The sequence below is a fragment of the Athene cunicularia genome (genome assembly GCF_003259725.1).
Source record: "Athene cunicularia isolate RWA chromosome 3 unlocalized genomic scaffold, athCun1 chr3_part1, whole genome shotgun sequence".
Taxonomy (NCBI): domain Eukaryota; kingdom Metazoa; phylum Chordata; class Aves; order Strigiformes; family Strigidae; genus Athene; species Athene cunicularia.
The window spans coordinates 63,352,040-63,377,308 of NW_020799097.1; the positions used below are offsets into that span (position 1 = coordinate 63,352,040).

Sequence of the window (25,269 nt, forward strand, 5' to 3'; positions counted from 1 at the left end):
CACGGCTACGCGGCGGAGTTCTCGCCGTACTGGCCGGGGCGTGTGGCCTGCGCCACCGCGCAGTACTACGGCATCGCAGGTGCGGGTGGTGGGGTAGCTGTTAACTCTACGTGCCCGGTGGCGGCTCCTGACGGGGCTGGACATCTGGGTCTCCGGAACGGCAGTCAGTGTCTCTAAAAGCGCGTGGAGTTTTCCTTTTCCGTTGCTTTTGTTTTGGTTGTGTGTGGGTGTTGTGTTGTTTGTTTTTTTTTTTTTTGTTTGGTTTGGTTTTGTTTTGGTTTTGTTTTGTTTTGGTTTGGTTTTTTTTGCTTTGCTTTGCTACAACGTGTATTTTCTGTGAGCGGACTGTCCCCAGCCCGCCAGCCTCCGGCTTGTGCAGACCCGGTGGTGGTTGTCCTAATTTTGTACGGTCGATACAAATTAATTTTGTATGGTCGATAATGAACACAGTAGTAGAGACATACACAGTGCAAATGAAATGCCTGAAAATACTGTCTCTGTAAAATTTTCACTGTTCTAGTCTCAGTCGGTGAGTGTCCCGACAAGTCCCGGGTGACGCCGTGGTCCCGCTATAGAGGTGAGCTGAGCTTTCCTCAGCATTGAGAACTCTCATATCCAGGGGGAGCATTGCTGTTGAAAGCGTTTATTTTAAATGAAGTGGCTAAATGTGGAATTACTTTCACTATCCCAGTCATATAAGAAAGCAGTACCTGTGTGTTTTTTCAGAACTGGATTATTACTGAATTAGACTGGACATTAGGAAAAAAAAAAATTCACAGAAAGAGTGGTTAGACAGTGGAATAGGCAGCCCAGGAAGGTGGTGGAGTCACCATCCCTGGATGTGTTTAAGAGTCGTTTAGATGAGATGTTGGGGATATGGTGTAGGGGAGAACTTTGTAGGGCTGGTGGTTGGGCTCGATGATCGCAAGGGTCTTTTCCAACCTGAATGATTCAATAATTCTATGATTCTATTTGTTTCATTTCTGTTGAGTTGTATTTGTATTACTAGATTCAGGGGAAAAAAGGTTACGCCCGCTGGGTTACCAAAAGGATAAAAAGGAACTCCGTGCTGGTATGTCTGTAATGTGAGGCTTATGGGGAAAATGCGCTGTTCAGCTTTATAAGTGAGTTGTTCCTTTTCCAACCTCACTACAGATATATTGGAGGGAAAAACAAACAAACAACAACAAACCAAAACACCACCAAAAAACCCAAAAAACAATCTGTTGTAAATGAATTACTGTTTTAGAGAACGTGAAACAAGATGTTTCTTTAGGCAGTTGTTTGGCCTCTTAAAGTTCAAATGCCCTTTGTATTTGCACACTGGAGTTACATCAGAACCACAGTAGTTTCCTTTGGCGTGGGGGAACTAGTTGTGATGTTTTGTTTTATTTTGCTGGTTTAGGTTGTGGAACTCTGGCAGTGCTGGAACAAAATGAAGCTGGGATTGCTCTGCTCAGGAGGTAAAATAGGTTTATGTTTTATTTTTGCAAGAGAAAAACTTACTATGTACCTGTGAGTACAAGACACAACCCAAATATTTTGGGTTGTTGTTAGCAGTAATACTATTGTATCCATGCTGTAGTATCTACTGAATACATGTCTTTGTATTTACTTTCAAATGAATGTGTGTGTATTTACATATAAATTACAGGTTTACATTGCACAGCTTTTGTTGTAGGAAGTAATATAGATTGCACCCTTTCTGTAGTGTAAATCGTTTAATAGAAAACTGACATTGGAAATTAAAAGTAGCCTCTCTGTCCTAACTTGGAATTTAAAGTTTTAGTTTTTTAGGAACAGTGCACTGCCACCTAAATTTATGCCCTTATGATTGACTTATACTGAAAATAGAGCAGGAAGCTACATAAAGTCACAGAGGTCCTTCTTAAGAGATCAGATATTTTAAGGGTTTGACAAGAAGACTGATTTGTGTTCTGAATGGGAGGAGGAGAAAGGTTAGGAAGGAGAGGGTTTAATACCTGACCATCACTGACATAAAACTTCTTTTAAGTTTTGAAACAGCAATTGTGTAGAGTAAGAAGGTTGAAATAGAAATACTTAACAAATAGTTGATCACATTCAAAGAAACTGTTTTTAATTCATTTTAATTATAAAACAAGACTCTGAAGCTGTTCAGCACCCTGTAAATTCTGCTAAGTGCTCTGTTTTAGTACTGTTAATTTCTATGTTTCTGGTGACTCCACTTACTTTGTGGTAGAAAGTCCTGTAACTTCCTGAGCCGTAAGCTGTGTCATTGTCTATCAAAACATTCTCTGTGTGTGCCTTTCCTTCATCATTACTGCAGGGTGCTGTGAAGTTCAGCCTGATCTTAGCTGAACCTTCAGTATTCATATTTACCATGACAGTTGTTGCAGAGCAACAGGTCCCTTATGATGAATTGTTGATGTGTTGAAAGCTTTTTTAAGGGAGTGTAGAGATCTTTAATATGTTTGTGACTGTCTTTCTGTTGGTTTTTCATTGTGATTCAGCTTCCTAATGGTATTGTGAATTAGATAGAGCTCTCCCAACACAAACAGTTTTATTTCTTTGTTTACCACAGTTGTTACAGACAAAGGGCTCCTACCTCTGTAGCAACATCCTGGAGAAACTGTAGATCAGACCAAAACATGTGGTACCTCTCTGTTGGCCTAGCAAGCTTAATACTGAAACCAGTTTTCATTCTCTGTGTGTCGAAGGTCCTTGGCTCATTTGTGCTTTAACTTAATCAACCTATTCTGGCATACGGTTATAAAAGTTGAGATTATAACAGTTAAGTTGCTTCTAAGGGCATTTACTGGAAACACAAATACACAAATGCTATTTAAAAGATAAAGAGGGTGATTTAAAGAAATACTGTCTTTGCGTGTAACTAGTCCAGACTTTTATGTCGTGCTTTCTTACAGACAAATATCTTAATTTTTCTGATTTAGTTTTGACTGGAATGACGGCCTGTTTGATGTGACCTGGAGTGAGAATAATGAACATGTGTTGATCACTTCTAGTGGAGATGGATCTCTGCAAATCTGGGATACAGCTAAAACCAAAGGTCCTCTGCAAGTCTATAAAGAGCACACTCAGGAGGTAAACCAGGCAAACTTGAAAAATTTAATGGATGAACCAATGTTTGAATTATTAAAAGATTTATTTGTGGGTTTAGCATCAAAAGTAGGTTTTGTCTATTTTTTAACTTTGTTTGGGTCCATGGTTTGAATTTATAATGACATTATTTTGAATATAAAGTGATTTCCATGTTCATATTTTTATGTAAGTTCATATGTAGGTACTGTTTAATTACATGAATTTAATATATTCAGAAATAGCGTTTGTGGTTTCTTATAGGCCAAGTAATAATTGGATTGTATGAAAGTACTGCAGTCATTCTGTGATTTTTAGAGAGCATTATTGGATAGGTCTAAATCAGCTGATGTATACAGCAGTGTTATCCTTGAGGGTATAGTGCGATACACATTATGCAGATCCTTAGGGCTTCTGTTGTAGCTGGGAACTGTTTATCCTTTTGCATCCTCGCATCTGTGAGATCCTTCTCAAATAACAGTAGTCAAAGATTGGAACAACATGTATTTTTTTTAGCTTTGGTTTGATACCGTTGCATTTGATTTCTTAAAATCTCGGTTTCTTTATGTAGTACATACAACATTCTTCTCTACCCATACTGCATGTTCATAAATGTATTTGCGTCTTTTTAAGGACATTTATACTTAGTATTTTACTCTTCCCCCAAGTGATTTTTCTAGCTCTTTCTTTTTTCTATGCTTTCCTTCTAACTTTCCACTCACTTCTGTTAAGTCTTTGAACTTTAGATGCAGTCAATTTCAGCCTGAATTACTGACACATTATCAAAATGACATAAATCTGAATAAAAGAACCTAGTGGATATGTAGTCAATAAAAATGATGGAAGAAATCCAGTTGTGTATTCACAAAGACCTCAAGTTTTTTTTTAGATATGAAGCACAAAGCTAAAAGCTGAGTGACTGCATGTTACATGACAGTCTCTTCCGTACCTGATTTCTTTGTAATTTTACTACTTTGGTTTAATATATATAATATGTAAATAAAGAATTTTGAGAGATGAGTTTGTAGTTGTGATCAGGATTTTATGATAGTCTTCAAAGGGTGATGGTAGTAATGGAAAGATGTAGGCAAATCTAAATACCTTTCCTTTTTTTTTTTTTTTTTGTCTCTATCATTTTCTCATTGAAATTCTGTCCATAAGTTTATTTTCGTTCTGCTACACCATCTGTTGTAAGTGAAGTAAACATTTCTGTGTCCAAGTATTAGTTTAGCAGGTAGCATGGGGAGGTGGATGCATTCAGCCATGGGTTAGAAAGCCAGTATAGGACACATGGACTGAGTGTTTACTGAGAGATATGAAAGGTTTGTATTGATTCTTTATAAACATGCATCAAAAGGATAGATCTCAGAGGGAACATACCTAATAGTTTGTGGTAAAAACTGCCAGACAGTGCTCTTTAAAACAATTGTCAACCTTCCTAATCCTTAATCCCTGTCTGACATTCTAATGCCAATTTTGTCACTCCATTTTGTAATATTTCTAATGCAAGATTGACTGGGATCTATTTCTTGTTTTGTAAATGAGATTATTATCCCTCCTCACAAAGAATATGCATTTTTAATTTAAAAGCACATCTTCATTATCGGAGGACAATGAGTTTTATTCCAGCACTAACCAACTGCTGAATCTCATTAATAAATTAGTCTAATTTACTTTGGTTTTGATGAAGTCTCACTGGAATGTGAGACAGAATGCAAGGATTAAATTTGTCTTGTAAAGTGAGTTTGAACATTTATTTCAAACTATTTTTATGTTTTTACATATTTTTTTTCATCATCTTTTCATCTTGCCCGAGGCATTTCTTTCTGCTGTTTAGACATAAACTAGTATTAATATATTTTACAGTTGAAGATAAAGCACTAAAAGGTTGATAACTAGGGTTTATGCTGTGTTACTAGTCTTTCCCAGTTGCTCAACAGCTTCTATTGAAGTGTCTGTAAATTTACATTGGATGATAGCATGAAAAGTAAAGAAGAATAAATGTGAACCTTACTTGGTTCTCCGTGCCTCCTTCTTTTAATTCTCTTCCCATTACCTGGACCTGTCACATGCCAAATGAAAAATAGCTCTTGGTTTTTCTGAGCCTGTTGTCTGTTCTGTTTATAATTCTTGCCTGAAGGAGAATTTGCCCGGGTCCTGTTGCCTCTGATGCAGCTGCAGAGTGCTGGGCAGTCCCAGCCATGTCTGCCGTATGTACACAATCTATGTCATAACACATGTTCATCAGATCTAGGTGTTGATAGTTTGCAAGTGAATTATAAGCCATATGTGCACTTTGCCTTATCTGTGCAGTAGATCTGATACACCCCGCATATGCTGGGCTAGTGAACTGTGTGGCGCAGGTGTATATTTCTGAGACACGTATGTTTTTCTGGAAAATTTTGGACGTAAATATGAGTGCCAGACAGTTCAACTGAGCTGACTTCATAGGGCTGTTGTATGAGAGAGGACGCTATGTAGTGATACATTTAGGGGCATTTCCAAACAGCAAGAGTTTAGGAGTTGAAGGGTGAAGGGGAGAGGCTAATGTTTGGTGAGGACCTCAGGAGACACTTCAGTGAACTGTGAGGTCTTCCACTATTAAAATATGAGCAGGTACTTGTCTGTCTCCTTTGGTATGGTTTTACTAGGAGGAGTCAAGTTGAAAGAGAGGGTGTCTTAATGAGCTGTAATACTGGTAGTTAGCTGACAAAGGCAGAAAAGCCAAGAGGTTAAAGACATGGTTTGGAAAAACAGAAGAATTACCTCTTCATATATTTTTGTCAAGTACTATCTGACTATTTTGTACATTTGGATTATAACCCCCTCAAGGAAGGGAGCTAGCACAAAATGGTGCCAGAGTAATATGCCTTGCAGTATATGGCAGGCAGGACATTGTAAAATAAAAAAGGAAAGTTGTAGATAGTGCACTTTTTTTCTGGGGGTAGTGGTTGCCTTCTACTTATGGGAAATAAGCAAATACATGAAAATCAGTTAATTTAAACTGGATCTTGCATAGATTTAAATATTTCTTAGGAAGGAAAATGCTCAGAAGTAGCTAAATGATACCTTGTTTTCCTTTCTCATACAGGACACTTTCTATAGAAGACTGGCTTCTACTAATTTTTTTTCCAGTCCAGCTTCTCTACTTTTTTGTTTGGTGATACAGGTCCAAACATTTTCACCTTAAAACCAGGGTTCATCTCATTTAATGCACAATTCCATCTATACAGGACGAACACAGCATCTAGTATGTTGACTTGCAGATTAGATCCAGTGCTGTGCTAGAACTAGATTGTCCCCAGCTAGAGCACAAATCCTCAGTGGTTACTGGCCTGACTGTTGAGAGCAGCACCACCTACTACTGGTAGGCAGTGGCCATATTTCTGAGAAGTGTCATGGAAGGTCTGACGGGGTTAGGAGGTGGAGCAAATGAACTGCTTCAGCTAATATTTACCCACCTTAACACTGAAATGTTTCATGTCCCACTGCAGCTTATTGAGCCATTTTGGTGTGAGGTAAAACCAGACAGAATAGAATGCACCTTCTATAATGTAGATAAAGATACGGTGCATTTGAAGATGCAAGTTGTACATGTTCTTGACTTTCATATTTGAAGTTTTGAATTGATGTAAAGATCTACGTTAGAGCTTTGTTTTTGCTGAGGCAACAGAGCTGAAAAATCAGCAGTGAAGGATGAAATTAAGGTATTCTGTTGTAGTGGGGACCAACATTAGAATAAACTGTCAGACAAGAGGGAGCTGATTTCAACTACACAGTGAAAAGCAATTTCTTAACAGCTGAAATTATTAGTTATGAGGGAAATTGAGTTTTTAGTTTTGTTTTATTTGTTTTGAGAATATGAATGGTAAAGAGTGTCATAGAACCTGGAAAAGATGAAAATCAGGAGTGTTTTATGGCATGTATTTCTCATAAGAATTAGATAGAAAAGAGCATTTATTGTAAGTCAGCTAAAACCTCAAAGTCTGCTCTGAAGAGAAGTGACATTTACATTACTAGGATTTTGAAACTGTAGATATTTGAATAAAATTGGATCAGAGATAAGAAATCAATCTGAATTAATGGCTTTTTACAGTGGTAGAAACTTCTGACAATGGCAGGTCTATGTGGATTTTGTTACAATTTCCCCCCCCCGCCCCCTCCATTTTAGTCCATCTGTACTTTTTTGGATACTTTTCTGAGCCTATATATTTACCTTTAATGCCAGACTGAAATGTTGAATTTATTCTTTGTTCCGGTAAATGACATTGTAGGCAGCTTTGTGGTGTGTTTTTTTTAGCCAATTATGATACAGTCTGCAACTGTATCATAATAGACTTAAGTCTATTTCATGACACTTTGGCTAACTGGAGTCTCAAACTTTGTATTCTAATGCTCTTTCTAAACTAGGCTGTTATATCATTTATAGGCATATAGTGTTGACTGGAGCCAAACTAGAGGAGAGCATCTAGTGGTGTCTGGTTCATGGGATCAAACAGCCAAGCTGGTATGTTGGTTTTCTGCTGAAGGTTGAAAAATGTGATTTGTTTCAGATCTGATAATTCTTTGTGTTAAGAAACAGCACTGATTCACTTTTCCTCTTTATTTTTATACTGAGGCTGAAACTCTGTTTTAATTGAGGTGTTGCTTATCAGTTTAACTATACAAATGCTTTACATGATACATGGTAAAAAGAAGTTCATTTAGTCCTTTCTGTATATATAGAGCTTTTTTATGTATGAAACCTTTTCCTTTCTAATTGAATGTGTACCTCAACAGTTGTTTTTTTTTTGTTTTTTTTTTTACTTCATTCAGTGGGATCCAGCTGTGGGGAAGTCATTATGCACTTTTAAAGGCCATGAAGGGGTCATTTACAGCACTATATGGTCTCCACACATCCCAGGTTGTTTTGCATCTGCCTCAGGTAAACATGGTGGTAAAGGGGTTCTCACAACAAACCTTGTATGTTGCTGAATTAGTTCAGCACTTTGTCCAGCAGATGGTAGTGTGTGTCACACATAAAGTTGGAGGAAGGGAAGATAAACGTATTGCTGCAGCTGGATTTGTAGGTTCTGTTACAATTTGTAAATCATCCTTTTGGCCATTTAAACAGGAGTCAGCAGTTTTCTAACAGTCACTTCAGTGACTTTGAGGCAATTTTTTCTTTTATTTCGTGTAGCTCACTCTTACTATTGACCACTGAATATTACATGCTTTATTTTGGGTTCTGGCTTATATTTTTGTTCAAACTATCTCAAGTGTAAGTAGACTGTTAGCATTGTTAGAAACATAGTCAGTTCTCATTGAACTGTTTTTTACTGCTGGAGATCTCTGTGCCTTGTGCTTTGGGAGAGGTAATCATCAGTTCTACTTTTCTGCTTTGGCCAGTGATACGAGTCTTGCTGGTCGATACAGTCATAATTGGGTTGGGTGTACCTAGAGGCAAAGAGACTGTATGGTGAGGTGACTGTGCTCGAAACACTGCTCCTGTTCCAGAGGCACAAGGAGAGCTCTGGAGTGAGACATGGAGCCTAACTGCTCATTAACTGGGTAGGGGGTCCTGTGAGCCATGGAGTTTGCCTGGGAGATGGAGAGGCAGTAACACACTGCCTTAATACAAATAGTGGTAGAATAACTCCAGTGGCTTAAATTTATCTGATTTCATGTATGTTGGACTTCTGTACTGATTTACATAGAAAATGTTTAGGTCTTTTGTCAAGAGGATAAACAAGGATAAATATGTTTTCCTGCTACTGAAGCTAAAGAGAGACAGTGAGTACACACAGATAATGGACTTCCCTATGCCATGGGAAGTTTGATGAAAAAGTACACATGGCTTTCATAAACTTTCAGTCTGGCTACTTCCATTTGACTCTACTTGCAGAGTTGAACTAGAATGACTAACAAATTAAATGTATTTGTTTTAACGTAATACTTGGAAGCCAGATGCTGGAGCACAGATATTTCCAATTTATTCAAGTTTCATTGAGGTAGCACTTAGTGAGTTACCTATCTAATAGGATGTGCAGAAACTTAGAGGATTGTAAATTATATGAATAGTTCTAATGAAATGCAGCTATATACTACAAAATACTAGTGAACTACTATTTGGTCAAAGGTAAGTGGAGAAAGCAGTGCTTAGTGGGTTTTGCAAATTCTAGGGGAAGTTATGATCTCTTTAAAAACGTCCTGCTCAGAAGCACCCCTCTGCGGCGGGCGGAGGAAGCAAGCAGCCGATTCAATGTGAATGATAGAGCAAGCTTCAACTTTCTTGAAAGAAATCACACCTTATATAAGCAGTCTGCAATACACTACTTGTAACTCTATTGGATACATTAAAGAAACTACATTATAATATCTCAGCCATTGGGTACATCTAAAAAGTCACATTATAATACACCAGCCCCTTGTGGCATTTCTGGTATGCATAAACATCTTTCTTGCTGTGAACCTGCTTCTCTCCCAGGGCTGCTTTCCTCTGACCCCCAAGGTCATAATGCGCCCCAACTTATCTCTGTGTTCTCACAACAATCCTCACTAGCACAACTGAGCCCTGGATCTCCATCCTTGTTTACATAACTGTACCCTGGGTTCTTTCCTTTGTTTACCTCAGGTGACTGGGACCGACTTCTGCAGGGAGCTATGGCCGACCAGCTCCTGCAGGGAGCTATGGCCTTGCTCTCTGCAAGCCGTTCTCTAACACCCCTCCATGGTAGTCTTATTCATACAAAATTTCTGACATTCTAGATGAACAAAAGGGCTTTACTGATCCAGCTAGTTATTTCAGATTTGATTCTCTAAGCTATGAAGCCAAACTCCCTTCTAATACATTGCCACTTGAACAATTTTGGGAAACACTGATTGTTAGATGCTGTATGTGGTGGTACTTAAATTGGGTACAGAATTGATCTGTTCTTTGAGTGACTCAGTGGGTGCAGCTGTTGTAAGTTTTGACTAAAACACTGAAGAGTTCCTGTTCTTTTGTGAATTTTACTTGGACTCTTGAAAGGGACTAACATATACTGCTGGAGCCTGAAGCTAATTGCAGTCAGTTTTCACTGATTGATGACTCCATAGTATTTTATAGGAAAAACAACATGCACAGAAGACACAATATTTTTCTTCTGTAAGTACTACTCAAGTGTAAAATAAAAATCTTGTAGTAATGCTAGGTGCAAAATCATTAGGTAAGGTAAAATGAAGTCTTCAAAATGATGGTGACCTTTCTTAATGTTTCTGAAATAAGATATCTGGTGTGCTTCTAAATGAAATAACTTCAAACCAAAGATCTTGTATAAAAATCATGACATGCTGATGTGGAAGAGGTTCTTTGTTTGCTTCTGGTTTTAGTTTACATTGGAGTTTTCCTGTGGTTTGATTAGATTACTACGGAAAATACACGTTGGGAGTTTTTGTTTGGTCAGCAGGACTGTGAGTAGTAGTACTCATGACCCTCTAGGTTTGGGTGTAAATTCCATCTCCTTATTGTAAGAAGGACACATCAGCGAGTTTATGTTCAGAGAGTTTACTTCACTGTTTAGTGTATAATGGCATTTTACTCTGTCAGTCAAGATACGTGATGAAAGTCAAGTGGAACTGTTCACCAGGTGGGACCTCATTTGAAACTTGAGATGATCCATGTACTTTATAAGGATGACAGAAACTTATGGGACAGAAAGCTTAATTTCACTGACGACTGATCTTCTATTGAGCTAAAGTTGGAGCTGGAGAAAAACTGCAATCTCAACATGATAGTATTTTGTTGAATTTACAGCTGTTCCCTCTTTGATACACTTGCTGGAAGGGTAGAGCTGAGGTTTTGTGGTCTCTCGCAACTTCATGTTGTCTTGAAAAATAGTACCTGAAAATGTTTCTGGGGGAAACTTTTTGTACTTCCTTTCATGTCTTTTGTTTTAACTTTTTTTTAAGAACAGCTTTTTGACAGGTATTGCTGAAAGATTTTGAAACACCCTCTTTTTGAAGGAGGCTGTGCTGCTTTAGGATTGTAGTGTGTGTGTGTATGTTCTTTATCTCTCTTATCCCTCCTGTCCCCTTTCTCTCATCCCACCTCACACACAACTGTTCACAACCAAATACGTACTCATATCTTAATAGTATAAAGACTTAGCACTTCAGACCAGAAATGAACTCTTTCATGTTGCAGCATCTTCAATTTTACATGTGTTAGTAAAAGAAGTTAGATATGTTGTTAAACATAGATTGGAAAAAATGTTGGTCTCGAAATGCTTCCAATTTAACTAACAAAGCAATACACTTTTAAAAAAAAAAAAATAAAGAAAATAAGCAAGAGGCTTTTGCATGCATCACCACTGCCCTTTTTCTGCCTTTATTTGAATTCAGACAGATGCCAACAGAATTTTAATTTACACTTACCTAATTAGTTTATGAACACTGAAAACAGAAAACAACACACAACTGCAACCCACAGTAAAAGAGCTGCTCAGAAGGACCCTTATGTGCCTAGAAAACTTCTGCCTGAAGCTAATAAGGTTAAATCCTTGCTTTTGGAACATAACTTTTTTGCAAACTATTATGAGACTAGAAAAAGAATACCAATGAAGAAAATGAGAAACCAAAGACTGCAATATAAAGCAGTTGAAAAATAATTTGATACTAAGTGTGGTTACTTTTGCGTCATTAAGTCTCCCATCTGAATACATACAGGAAAACTAAGTTTGTCTGCTGTGGACAATAAAATGAAATTGAATTACAGAAGATAAATATGTCTGATGCTTCAGTTAAATTACCTTTAATTCAGCATCTAATATACCTCCGTTTAACATTTACAGGGATGTGTGAGGTACTTTACAATGCTGTTGTCTTTGTGTACAATCATTTATACTCTCAAAAGGCAAGTAAATGACTTATCTTTTTTTGTTTGAAATTGGCAGTTAATAGTAATAGAATAAACTGTTAATTCTGTATGTGTAAATAACTGCTGTTATTATGTCAGTAACAATTTCTGAGCTGATAAGATAAGCTGGATGTTCAGGTGTACGTGCAGCACCAAACCAGAGCCCTGGTAAATGTCTGCCTTACACTGAGAAAACAGTGATGTGGAACATGTCACTAAAGAAGTGACATAAATGTTTAACAGCATCTTCATGGCTAAAAGGGTTTAATGAGTCATTGTGTCATTTGCCCAGAAGGGTTTTTTTTGTGTTTTATTATTTTTTACTCAGAGAGCAAGTTGGTGAGGAGCACATAAAGAAAGTGCCAGATGCACGCATTAATATATAGTCAAATGTAAATCAGTTCTACTAAATGATTCTCTGTAACTGCAGAGCAGTAGGCCTTGCTCAGTCTTGTGGTTTATAAAGAAAGCACCCTTTATAGTATCTACTGTTTTATTGCCCTTTAAATTTAACAGTGGTGACTAACATTTTACCCTTATCTGCATAACTGTAGTATTCTTTGGTACAGATAGGACACTGGCAAATGAAAATATAAATGTTTGAGTTCGACAAAGCCCAGATTTAGAATGACTGCTAGCTTTTATCTTAGCTACTGGGACCTCAGTTTGAATGCTGCATTCATTTTTAAATCATTACTATGCTCCTTAAGTTTACTGATCAGTGCAGATACGTACTTTTCATAACATCTTAAACATTATGAGTAAGGGAAAGAAGTGTTTCTTAAATCTGCAACATAATGTCTGTATTCATCAGTATTTAGATCAATTAATTGTACTCTTTGCTCAAAGATTTATTTTTCAGACTGAAAGCCCAGGGTGAAAAATGTTCTCATATCACAAGGTGTGTTTTTTTTTCTGAGAAATGTTATTATGTTGACAGAAATGTTGAGGAGCTGTAGCTTTGCTGGTTTACAAATGAAGTTGTAAATCCAGCCTCTACTCTTTGCAAGCCCTTGCATTCAGTGCTTGACTTTAAGGTTAAAATTAAAAAAGCATTGTTTATCTCGTATTCTATTTTATTGCCAGCTTTGACATGGTTAGTTGCCTTTTAAAAAGTTTGATTTCTTGCCTACTGGTCTCTTAGTGACAAATGCATGCAGTCAAGGTGTTATCAAGCTGTAGTTTCATAAATCAGGCTGGCATGCAGTCTTGGCACACCTTTCTGTGTTTGGGATCCAAATTGTGAAAGAAAACTAAAAATGAACAAATTATTTTGCATGAAATAAAGAGCTGGGGAAGGTGTACATCTGCTAAGAGGATGGTCACTGAACTAGTTGGAAAGGAATAGCCTTGAGTGCAGCTCCTCAATAAAGCGGTGTTCTCCATGTGTAAATTTCTGTACCAAATTTGAGGTTGTCAGGTTTTTTACTTCAGCTTTCTGAAGCTTGAGCTTACATTCCTGCTTCAGAAGTAGCACAGGGCAAAGCAAGGAGCTGTTGGGGAGTGGAGTTTGCAGACAAGTAATTCCAACTATATTCGTGTTTGTTCTGGTTCCTAAAAACTGAAGGAAATAGTCTTCTCTTCTGCTATGACAGAAGTTTGTCATGAGTTCCAAAACACTTTACTAGAAGTTTATATTCCATTAATTTGTGTGTAGTGTGGGCCCATTCATTGCTTCTTGTGAGTTCTTTCCTGTTTTTTTCCTTGTTGAATGTGGTAGAAGAAATGCCATCATAAACAAGGTTCAGGGCTTTGCAAAACTTGGTCATTTTTGAAATCCAAGTCCTTGAAGGATAAAATAAGAGGCTTCAGTTTACTGCATGGAACCTTGTACAAGTCGAGCATCTAGAGAGCAAACTGATTATGGAGTTACTGTGTTTCGTTGCAGTTTAGTTAAACTGCTGTTTATGCTAGAAGCTATTCAAATATAATTTACTTGTTTACTTTGTTGTGTCAAATCTATGTACTGGAGCGAGGTGGGTGTTTTCATTTGCAGTCTATTTGCATCAAAACATACCATCACAGTATTGAATTCATCTGAGTCTTGTACTCAGTAAGCTTTACTAAATCAACCTCTAATGTGCAAGCTGAAATATTTCTCAGGAAATGAGCTTGGTCCTCAATTTATAGTACATGCTAACCATAGTAAAGTATTGTATACAGCACATGCTAGACTATAAAGCACTTTTGGGTTATAATATTTTATATTAGAATCTCATATTGTAAAATAATGGTTTAGTGTTGAGAAGAAAAAAAGCTTTAACAGCTTTTTACAGTGAATTAATATGTTTTGAGTAATTTGGGTTAGAGTTAGGTATCTAGCCAGTATGGCCATTTGCTAAAAAATGGTTTAATGGTAACTCAGAAATTAGCTCAACTTTGAAATAACAATTTTGTCCCAAGATTTATCATCTTGGAAAACATTGAAATAAAAGTTTTCACTGATTTTTATTTTCTTTTATTCAACTTACTCTTTTCAGAAAAAGACTGTTGAGGTCTTCTTTGAAATAATGTAAAGCTCTTTTGAATTTTAGCCTTACAGCATTTTGTATCAGACTGAAAAATTACCAGTTGGAAAGTACGTTTCCACTGGTAGTAATGTTTACTTGATATCTAGATTGTGCTAACTGGAAATAGATTTTGTGCATTCAGTAGAGTCCTGCTGGATGACTTAAATAAAGCTGCTATTTGTGTCACACTATTTCTGTCTCTGTGTGGAATCTCATAAGCTTTATTAATCCTGTTCTAGGTTTGCTTATTCTATTGTCATGGTTTAACCCCAGCCGATAGCTAAGTCCCACACAGCCACTTGCTCACTCCCTCTCCTCAGTGGGATGGAGGAGAGAATCAGAAGTAAGAAAACTTGCAGGTTGAGATAAAGACAGTTTAATAAGAAAAGCAAAAGCCATGCATGCAAGCAAAGCAAAACAAGGAATTCAGTCCCCACTTGCCACCAAGAGGCAGGTGCACAGCCATCCCCAGGAAAGCAGGGCTACATCACACGTAACAGTTACTTGGGAAGACAAACGTGTTACTCCAAAAGTCCTCCCCTTCCTTCTCCTTTCCTCAGCTTTATATGCTGAGCATGACGTCATATGGTATGGAATATCTCTTTGGTCAGCTGGGGTCAGCTGTCCCAGCTGTGTCCCCTCCCAACTTCTTGTGCACTTTCAGCCCACTCACTGGTGTGGTGGTGTGAGAAGCAGAAAAAGCCTTGAGACTGGGTAAGCACTGCTCAGCAGTGATGAAAACATCAGTGTGTTTTCAACATTATTCTCATCCTAAATCCAAAGTGCAGTACTATACCAACTACTACTATCCCAGCCAAAACCAGAACAACTATGATAGAAATGGACAGCATGATCATTTTAATGTGCCTAAAATGATTGATTTTGAGAGTCATGAGATTTGGGTTCTGTTTGTTATTCTTCTGCAGATTTTCTGTTTGATTCTGGCTAAATAATTTAAGATGGTTTAGTGTTTAAAAAAATACATACAAATTAGCAAGTAATCTTGTAGTGATACAGTGGCACTGCAGAAGTACTTTAATCAAGGTTTCTTTGACTTTTTTCAAGGGCCTGTAGTGATAGGGGTAATGGCTTTAAACTGAAAGAGGGTAGGTTTAGATCAGATGTAAGGAAGAAGTTCTTCACTGTGAGGGTGGTGAGACACTGGCACAGGTTGCCCAGAGAAGCTGTGGCTGCCCCCTCCCTGGCAGTGTTCCAGGCCAGGTTGTTCGGGGCTTTGAGCAGCCTGGGCTAGTGGGAGGTGTCCCTGCCCATGGCAGGGGGATTGGAACTAGATGGTCTTTAAGGTCCCTTCCAACCTAAACCATTCTGTTATTCTAGGATGTTGCACAATGTATGCCAATATTCATGTCTTCTATACTGAATTATTTTTCTACAGTAAATTAAGGTGTATTATTCGGTGTTTTTTTCTCTTTATGAGAGAACAGTGTCAAAAGATCAGATTTCTTGCTTTAGAACTTAAAAAAAAAGGCATTCAGTTTTTTAGGTGAAACTTTCAACAAACAGTACTTTGGTTCTCGAAAAACATTGTATTTGTCCTGGTTAGAATCATTTTTGCCTTCAGATATTGTTTAAGGTTTATTGAATTTTTATTAATATCCCAAATACCTAGCTAGTTGTGCGTAGTTGTACTTCTGCACTGTCTGGCAATGATTGCTTAGCTGATTGTTGTCACAGTATTAAGGAGATTATGATTTATGGATTTGTGTAAAATACATCTGTGTGTAAAAAAAAACAGTATAAAACCTACATGAAATTTAAGTCTTAGATAAAATTGTATCTTTTCAGTATCGTACATTGTCATTCACATTAGTAGTCTTTATTCCATGTACTGGGATGATGTACTTGTAGATTAGCATCTCTTTCAAAAATTTTGAATAGATGAGTATATATTGTGTAGTTCTATTGATTCGGCCAAGATTTCACAAATATTCATTAAAATGAAAGAAAGCAAGTACAATATACAAACAAATCTGGAATCATAATTATCTAACAGACCAGCAAGAATCTGTTGCCATAGAGAAATTGCTTCTTACAAAAATAGAGATATTTTGGGGGGGAAATGTTGGCCATTTTTCTGGTTGCTTACTTTTGGATGCCAACTGAAAGTGGCTGTTAGTCAATGTAATGGTACTAGGTGTGCTTTACTTCTATTTTCTATTACTATTCTTCTACTTCTGCTTTACCATACAGAAGAAATGCATCCTTTGTAATGCAGATTTGAAGGAAACATGAATATGTGGAAATTCCAAAAATTTTAACAATTTTTGTTGAAAAGTGAAAAAACTGTATATTGTAAGATCATGGAAAGATGTTTGAGGTAAAAAAGTTTGTTAAAATGGGTAAAGTGTCTGGATTACACTGTTTATCAGCTTTTTTTTTTTTTTTAAATCTGATTCTTCCATTTAAATGGAAAATTTGGATTTGACTTTGGCTGTAATTCAGTCTGTTCTATTCACAGAAAGCTTCACTACATGTTATCTTATTCCATTAAAAAAACTTCACAAATAGTGCCAGCCAGAATTAATAACAGCTAAGTCTAACATTTTCAAAGAAACTTAAAAAAAAAAAAAAAAAAAGGAAAAGAACTCTTTTTCTTGTGCATCAGCATTTTCTATTAGAAAAGAAATAATTGGGGCAATTGTATATTTAGTGTCAAAATCGTTACTGGCTGAGTAACTTTTCCAAATGTTTTTGGCCCTCATAATGATGCTGTGGACCATCTCTGTAGCAGTTCATTCTAGTTCACCTGTATTTATATATTTAATTGCTTGGGAAAATGATCCTGTCTGTAGTGAAATATGTGTTTCCCCTTCAAATCTATGTTATCTGATGAAATTAAAATAAAAGCTTTTTAAGAAGTCCATTATAATATCTCTGAAAGACTTAAGACTCAAACTGAAATTTGTCCTCTGCAGGCAAGCAGATTAGTAAGACTAATGGTGGGTGGATGGGCATTCTACCTTTTTTTGCCAAGACCCTGCTGGTCATGTTTCTTCCTCTCCATATGTTGCCCTGTTTTTATAAGCACTGTAGTGGTGTTTGGGGCTTCAGCTGACTGCAGGGTGTCATTGTCAGGAGTGCTATATATATATACTGAGCAGCAATCTTGCTTTTGGCAGTACTAAAATGGGTGAAGGGAGCAAAAACCACTCATGTGTTGTTCCCACCTTACAGGTAAGGATTTTATCCACCAAGAGTACAGTATCTCTCACAATGATAGAGTCTGAGGAGAAGCCAAACCCACCATCAGAGCAAAGTTTCCCATGGTCTATGTAGTACCACAGTCATAAGGCCAGTCTTGTGTCATGTAGTGGAGCCAAGCTCTCCCTAGCTTCATTTCTGTATTCAGACTTTCTGGTCATTTTATGTCTTTGCAAGGTCTATAGAGCCTGGTAGTTTGTGCATTAGGAATATTTTTGTTGTGGCTCTAGGGATGGTTTTGTTTGAACTGTGGCCAGTTTCTTTAAAAGACCTATGATTTTGTGTGCCCAGCTGTATATTAAGACTAGTGACCGACTAGGCACTAAAACCATCAAAATACTTGTATCTAAAGAGCATAAAAATCATAATTATTGATTGTAACCAATTTGAGGATTTACAGAAGTGTTTCTGGTGAAGAAACATTAGTAATTTCTTCAGTAGCAAGGTAAAACAGTGGATTTTTAAATTTAGGTAGTATGGATACATGCTTTCTGTAGAAATCATGGGTGTTTGCATACAGCTTCTAGTGATTTCATTTGTCTCTTGGAACGAACACAGACATAATCATAGATTTTACTTAATTTTCTCTTTCCGTATACAAATGAGCTTGAGGATAAATTTTTGTGGATACAAAGCTAAATATTCTGGGTTAATAAGAGAACTACGATTAGAAAAATTGAAAGACATGGTTGTCTTGTCAACTGATGCAGTTTTCTGTGTCTTTGTAAGCCATTAGGAACTCAATTTGTAAGAATGGTATAAACAAATGCCAAAGAGCTTTAGGGGTAGAAGACAATTTGTGGCTGGAGGTAAAGCGAGAGGCTTAGGTAATTCGCAGCTCTTAAGCTGGATTCACTTCATTGCTATCTGAAGACCTCTGCAGGTGTGTGTGTGCACATGTGCAGGTATATGTATGTCCTCCGGGGTTAAAGCAGACATTGCCTTTAATATGTTTAAGATACAGCAGAATGACTTTATCTTCCAATATTTCAATAAATGAGAGTAACTGCAGGTTTTGCACATGATGAGCACAGGTAATGTGTCTTAAATTTTGCTTTCATTGAAAGAATCTGAAGATAAGTTGCTTTTTAAGTACTGTTCACTTTTCAGTGCATCAGAATAATTTATCTAGGTACTTTTCCTCAGCTGGCTTGCAGAGAAAGTTTTGTTCATGATTCTGTTCTAAGTCCATTTTTAATGGACTTTAAGACCCTACTTTAATTAAATATTATTTAAGTATTTTACCTCATCTCCTTTTAATCAAATCAGAGTTTAAAAAATAATGAGTGTTAGTAATAAAATGAAGTTGTTTGGGATTTTTTTCTAGTGAAGGAACAGTAGTAAGTTCTGATTCCTTTTGCGGATCAGTCTCATCTCTGTGTCTATAATGTGCTTGCTTTATTTGGCATGAGTATCCTCATATAATAGTTTGTATTTCATACAGCTAAGAAACAGTTGTCTACTAAGTACTAGTGAATTAACTGTATCGCATAACTGATTCAACAGTGCTGAATCAATTTATCTGTTTCAGGTGACCAGACTTTAAGAATTTGGGATGTGAAAGCCCCAGCAGTCAAACTTGTGATACCGGCCCACCAGGCTGAGATCTTGAGCTGTGACTGGTGCAAATATGATCAGGTATAAACCTGTTGATCCAACTGTTTTTCTAATTGAACCACTCTCATTTAATAGTGGGGGTTTTTTTGCTGCAACATTAATGCATCTTCTCTTTATAAAGATATGTCTAGTTGCTTTGTTGCTCTCATTCACTACTGCATCTTCAGAAGAGCATTGTTCTGACAGATAGACGGCCCAAGCAGATCAGGGGTTTTGCTTATTCTTTTGTATAGTGGACAGAGTAGTCCACAGTGGAAAAATGTTTTGTATTTCTCTGTTCTCTTTAATTTACACAGTGGAGCTGTCATTTATTCATCTGTATTGTTTGATTTATCTAACTTCTGTAGCCAACAAAAGGGAGGTGGTGGAGTCCCCATCCCTGGAGGTGTTTAAGAGTCGGGTCGACTTAGTGCTGAGGGATGTGGTGTAGTTGGGAACTGTCAGTGCTAGGTTAATGGTTGGACTGGATGATCTTCAAGGGCTTTTTCAACCTAGGCGATTCTGTGATTCTGTGAACATATGCATCACTGTAATTTAATAATGAAATTGTCCTCATATATCTGTGTTTTATCAAAACATCAGAACTTGCTGGTAACTGGTGCAGTTGACTGTAGCTTGAAAGGCTGGGATTTGCGGAACATCCGGCAACCAGTGTTCATCTTGCTTGGTCATACCTATGCTATCAGAAGAGTAAAAGTAAGTTGTATTTTATTCCCCATTGATCACTGTTAAGTTGTTACAGAAATTTTTCTGGACAGCAGTGATATATTATATATTAACTAGGAAAAAAACAACAAGTGTTGAGGATTCTGGATGCTACAGTGACTGTTCTTGGAAACCTTCAGTTTAGCACTGTAAAACATTTTGATGTTTAGCAGTTTGCTGGGATTTCGAAGTAAATGACATCTTCAAAGTCTATATATTTCTGTGAGTGTTTGAGAGCTTGAGAGAGGGTTGGGAGATTTACTTCAGCTAAGTTATATGGGAAATTTGAGATAGAGAAAATACTTTACCTTACTTGTTTTTTAAATGGTGCTGTGCCTTTTTCTTTCCATACAAAGAATCAATATTCCAATAAGCAAAGGTATAGAACTCATGATGAATATGTATTTTTGTGTATACAAAGAAAACATTAATATGTTCTAAGAGATTTTGAAACTTTATTCATGAAAGGCTACAAATGACTATACTGGATCTGTGTACTACTAGATCACCCACCCACAGGAATTTGTTCTAGGTTCACAATGACATTTTTTTCATATTAGTGCTTATTATTTTTCTATATTAGTCAGATAATACCAGATCCTTTTAAAGCCTTTCAGGAGAACAGGGAGGTTTATTAATATTTTCTAGGCAGTCTGAACTGGCAGAAAAAAAAAACCCGCATCAGTGTTTTGCTTCACATGTCCTTGGAATTTTTGATGTATTTGTAACAACTTTAAAAGTTACTGTGCTTAGGTTGTAATTTGTCAGAAAACTGCCTCAGGGAGTGGTTCCATATCACAAATCCTGTTTGTGACCAGACACCCTGAGAAGCTCCTGCTCTTCCTTATCTCAGCTACACTTGCCTGCTATGCCCACTGGTTGTGGCTGTCCAGTATTTTTTTCTTCTAAGTCAGTTCCTGCAAGGCCATGCTTTAATCTGGCCCTGTGAAATGTTCTTCATAGCAGAAGAACATATAGCACTGGTGTTCAAGTTTGGTTTTCCTATTTTTTTAAATAAGATCATTTTGCCACTCCAATATGACATTCATTAAAACAGATTAATCAATACAGTATCAATCAAAAGACTGTCATATTCTTACTCTCTGACAGTTGGTGGGATCTTTTAAAAACAGCTCTGCCATTAAGGATTTCATTGCACATTGTCTTCATGATAAAATGGAGAAAGTGAATGCAGAATTGTTATTCACCATAACCTGTGATAATAGAGCTAAAGGATGCTTGATGAAACTTGTAGAAAATGGGTTTACAAACAGATGGAAACACTTCTTTTACATATCAGATGGTAGACTTCTTGAATTAGCTCTCTGCACAAGAGGTTGCATAGGCAGGCAGTGTCATCAGGTTCACAGATGTCAGCTGGTTGATAAACAGATGCTAGAAGAGCTAGACAGGGATAGCATCTCTAATTTCTCTAATCTCTCTCATCCTGAGCCTCACTGGGAGGAGTGTTGCCAGCAGGTTGAGGGAAGTGATCCTTCCCTGCTACTCACTGCACCAGTGAAACCACGTGTGGAGTGCTGAGTCCAGTTCTGGGTATCCAAATACAAGGGAGGCATGGACATACTGGAGTACATCCAGCAAAAAGACACAAAGAAGATTAAGAGACTGGAGCCTCTGTCCTACCAGAAGAGGCTGAGAGAGCTGGGATTTGTTTAGTGTGCGGAAGAAAAGGCTTAGGGAGGATCTTATCACTGTGTATGAATGATTGGGGGAAATAGAGAAGACAAAGCTTGACTCTTCTCAGTGGTATCTAGTGAGAGGACCAGAGGTGATTGGTACAAACTAAAATACAGACAATGCCATGTAAACATACAGCATTGGGCTCAAAGACTGTTGGCCTGACCAGGTAAGGTATCTTTTATATTCTTATACTGTCTCATCTTAGTTTCCGTTTTGTGGCCCATCATGCTCCCTCTTTTCTTAAAACGCCTTGAAATGTTTATTAGGAGTTGGCCAGCAATAGAACTTTCTTTGCACCAACCTCTGAGATCAGTTCACTAAGTGGTTTAAGGAGATGGTGGGGAGGATGTATATGCATACATGTGCAAAGGAGAGGTATGTGAGAGTGCATGACTTCTGTTCCATCTTAGCAAGCTTTTGTAGCTTCCATTTCAAGATAGACAGTGGTCCCTGTGGACATAAGATAGAGGAATGTGGGCCAGCACTTAGAGGTGGTGCAACATATCTACACTTGTGTGGTGTAACTCATCAGTCACACTAAAGGGAGAGACCAGGATTCTACCTAAATAGAGGCAGCTGTCCCTACTTATGTCCCTTCCCTTACATTGTGCTGACACTAGTAGTTATAAAGCTGTGCAGCAAGTTGGCTTATCTGACTGCTGAAAATCTGATCTGAAAATCCTGTCCCTAAAAGTGACTAGTTTCTGTCTGGATCACTAAGCTGTCTCAATTTGTCACTCAACCCCACAGTTGCAAGACCTGACACAAAGGAGGCATGGAGAAGTAGAAAGGAAAGGGAAGTCCATGAGTCTTGGCAGTAGTGCACTCTTAAATCAGCTTAAACCAACCACGAAATCACGCTCTTTAGCTTTCTGTCTTCTGTATTCTGTTCACTTGTTCAGGGTTGTGTTGACTGTCAGGTCTGAGACTGGCAAGGAATTCTACCCAGTATGATACTGTCAGAATTCCTGCAGATCTCCTGTGGTCTTTCACTGCAGTATGGGACTTTGTCAGCACACTGAGTTCATCTGGAGCCCTTTTCAGGAGATTTTGACATTGGTGCATTTGGCTGTCTTGTATTCTTAGCTGGCTTCAATCTCTTACACTGAAATGTAGTTTTGATTTTTGAGTTTACCTAAAAAGATATTTGGATGAATGATCTGTGAAATATTGGAGGTCAGGGTGGATTTCAAACTGAAGTTATGTCAATGTTGAGAAATACAGACCTTAAAATGGTTGGAAACTGAGGGTTGCCAAAAAGCTGGAGGCAAGGTGAACAATTTTGGCCTATTGCCACAGTTCTTAAACCTGTCTACAAGAGTCTGTAGAAGAGTGTGTTCCTTAAAATGCCCTGCAGGAGCAGGGGAAATTATGAAGTGATGTTATACTGCCTTCAGTTTTTCAACTTATCTCCAATTTTCCCAATTCTGTAAATAATTCCAAAATTTTAGGAGATGGAATCAATGACAGTAATATATCTTACATTCTCTGCAATATGGCACAAATTTTCTCTCTCTGAGAATAATAAACCAGTCACATAGCTTTTCTGAAACTTGCTTTATATGATGAGATTATACTCAGCTTGTCAGCCAAAGGCAAAATTTATGACTGTTTATATGACTGTCTTAAAATTTCTTAACATTACAGAAGGGTTGATTGGCACTGCTGTAATGAAATCAAACCAAAGTAGGATGCCATAGAGCATTCCTTGTAATTAGAAGCATGGTGGATAATTTTTTTTATGTAATCTGTTTTGCTGCAGCATCATGTGGTACCTACCAAGACAGTTTAAATAGTTAAACTTTGGTAACTTTCTACTTACAGTAAGTCTGCATATGTTCACAATGTTTTAAAAAGTTGTTATATTTTGTTTTCTTGCAGTTTTCACCATTCCATGCAACCTTATTGGCCTCTTGCTCCTATGATTTTACTGTGAGGTACAGTATTTTTTTAACTGAGTAAAAATGGAAAGATAATATATTTTAATGTGACTTGCAATAGAAAACAGTTCTAGAGTGGACATACTGAATTGCAGTTAATGTTGCTATTGGATGTTTTCTCTCTTCATAAGCTGTGCATGGGTTCTTCACTTAAAGGCCAGCTCCATCACCTCTGAATGATATCTGCTTTGACAGATGCTTTCTGTAGTCCTTTTCACATCATTCTGCTAAATGTAGTTGTGTCTGGCTGTGGTGGTGTCTGATAAGAAGGTAATAACCTCTTAAATGAATGTAGGTGGGCGACTTCATATGTTTCTGTTACGTATTTTTATTTAAGGTTTTATGAACAAATTTTTGTCCTGCAAGTATCTGAGGAAGCTTTAGTATTGTTCCACAGTGTGTATGCTGAAGTTCTTTAGACAGTACTTCTGTAAATTCCCTTGGTTGCCCAGTATATCTGATACTGATGAGGATTTTATAGTACAACTGACGTAAAGCTGATTAAAAGTCAAAGAAGTTTGACTTCATTTTTGGACTTCTTTAAGATACAGTGTTGTAAGTCAATACACTATGAAGTACATTCCTGAATGTTTCAATCACATTCTTAGATCTACATTTTCATTTTATAACATGAACTGAATATAATAGGCAGTACATTTACAAATGGGAGAAGCCCTATTGCCTCCAGAAGTGACTGCAAAGTTATCCCACTCGTCCAAATCATCCCAATTAATATCACTTCTGGTTGTGTCCTAAGTGGTCTGACACCAGACACAGAAAGGTTCTGTTTCCTTAGGGAAACCTTGCTAACTCAGTGCCTGTACGTTTCTAAATCATAAATCTATATAGTCTTGTGAAGTATAGCTGGAAGTTTGTTTTCATCCAAGCTCTTGGTTGCAGCTCCCAGAATGCAGCGAGCAGAAACATGCAAGGGTGCAAAGGGACTCCAAAGCTCTGCTGTAGTTGGTGTGGGACTGTTTGAGACTGTAAAGTGACAATAGTGATGTTGTCCTTGGCACATGTGAGTCCTCAACCTCGATAGCACTAGAGAGGATGTTGCTTTCCAGGTCTTAGGCTGCAGGGAGTGCTTGGTGCCTCTTCCTGAGGCCAGGGGAGATGGTGGCCTCACTTGCAAGAGATGTGTTCTGTTTGAGGTACTGAGGTGAAGGAACTGCAGGAGGAGATGAGCAGACTGCGCGCCCATCAAGGATAATGGACACAAGATTGACAGGGTCTTCACAGGTACCCTTCAGAGGTGAGAGCCCAAATCCGACAGTGCAAGGAAGGAGGGACAGTTAGAGACTATTTCTCAAGCAACAGAGGATAAGGATAAAGATTCCTGTGATGGGGGAGGCTGGAAACGTGACTTCTAGTGGCACAAGTTGGAGCTAGAGAACAGATTTAGTGCCCTGGAAATGGGTGAGCAGGAAAAAGTTCAGTCTGGGGATGTGTCAAGAGTCAGATGAGCCTGAATCAAGTGTCTGCGCCAAAACAAAAATGTGAATCATCACTGGAGACTGCCTCCTGTTGCATTCCCTCTTGAAGTATCTGTCTGCCAACCCAAGGTGATGTCTTGGAAGGTCGTGTTGTCTCCCTTGGGTTGAGGTCCAGGAGGCTGTGG

The 25,269-nt window shown here is 37.7% G+C and overlaps 1 protein-coding gene across 1 annotated transcript in view; it reads left to right on the forward strand.

Moving 5' to 3' along the window:
• The window catches only part of PEX7 (peroxisomal biogenesis factor 7), a gene marked incomplete at its 5' end in the record, with an annotated part of 46,646 nt that continues 21,377 nt past the window's right edge, over positions 1-25,269 (forward strand). Inside the window, 8 exons of the mRNA XM_026844538.1 lie at positions 1-79; positions 1,406-1,463; positions 2,934-3,084; positions 7,508-7,585; positions 7,894-8,002; positions 19,217-19,323; positions 19,885-19,998; positions 23,590-23,645. Of these exons, the coding sequence (XP_026700339.1) occupies positions 1-79; positions 1,406-1,463; positions 2,934-3,084; positions 7,508-7,585; positions 7,894-8,002; positions 19,217-19,323; positions 19,885-19,998; positions 23,590-23,645 (752 nt within the window). The remainder of the gene's footprint in view (positions 80-1,405; positions 1,464-2,933; positions 3,085-7,507; positions 7,586-7,893; positions 8,003-19,216; positions 19,324-19,884; positions 19,999-23,589; positions 23,646-25,269) is intronic.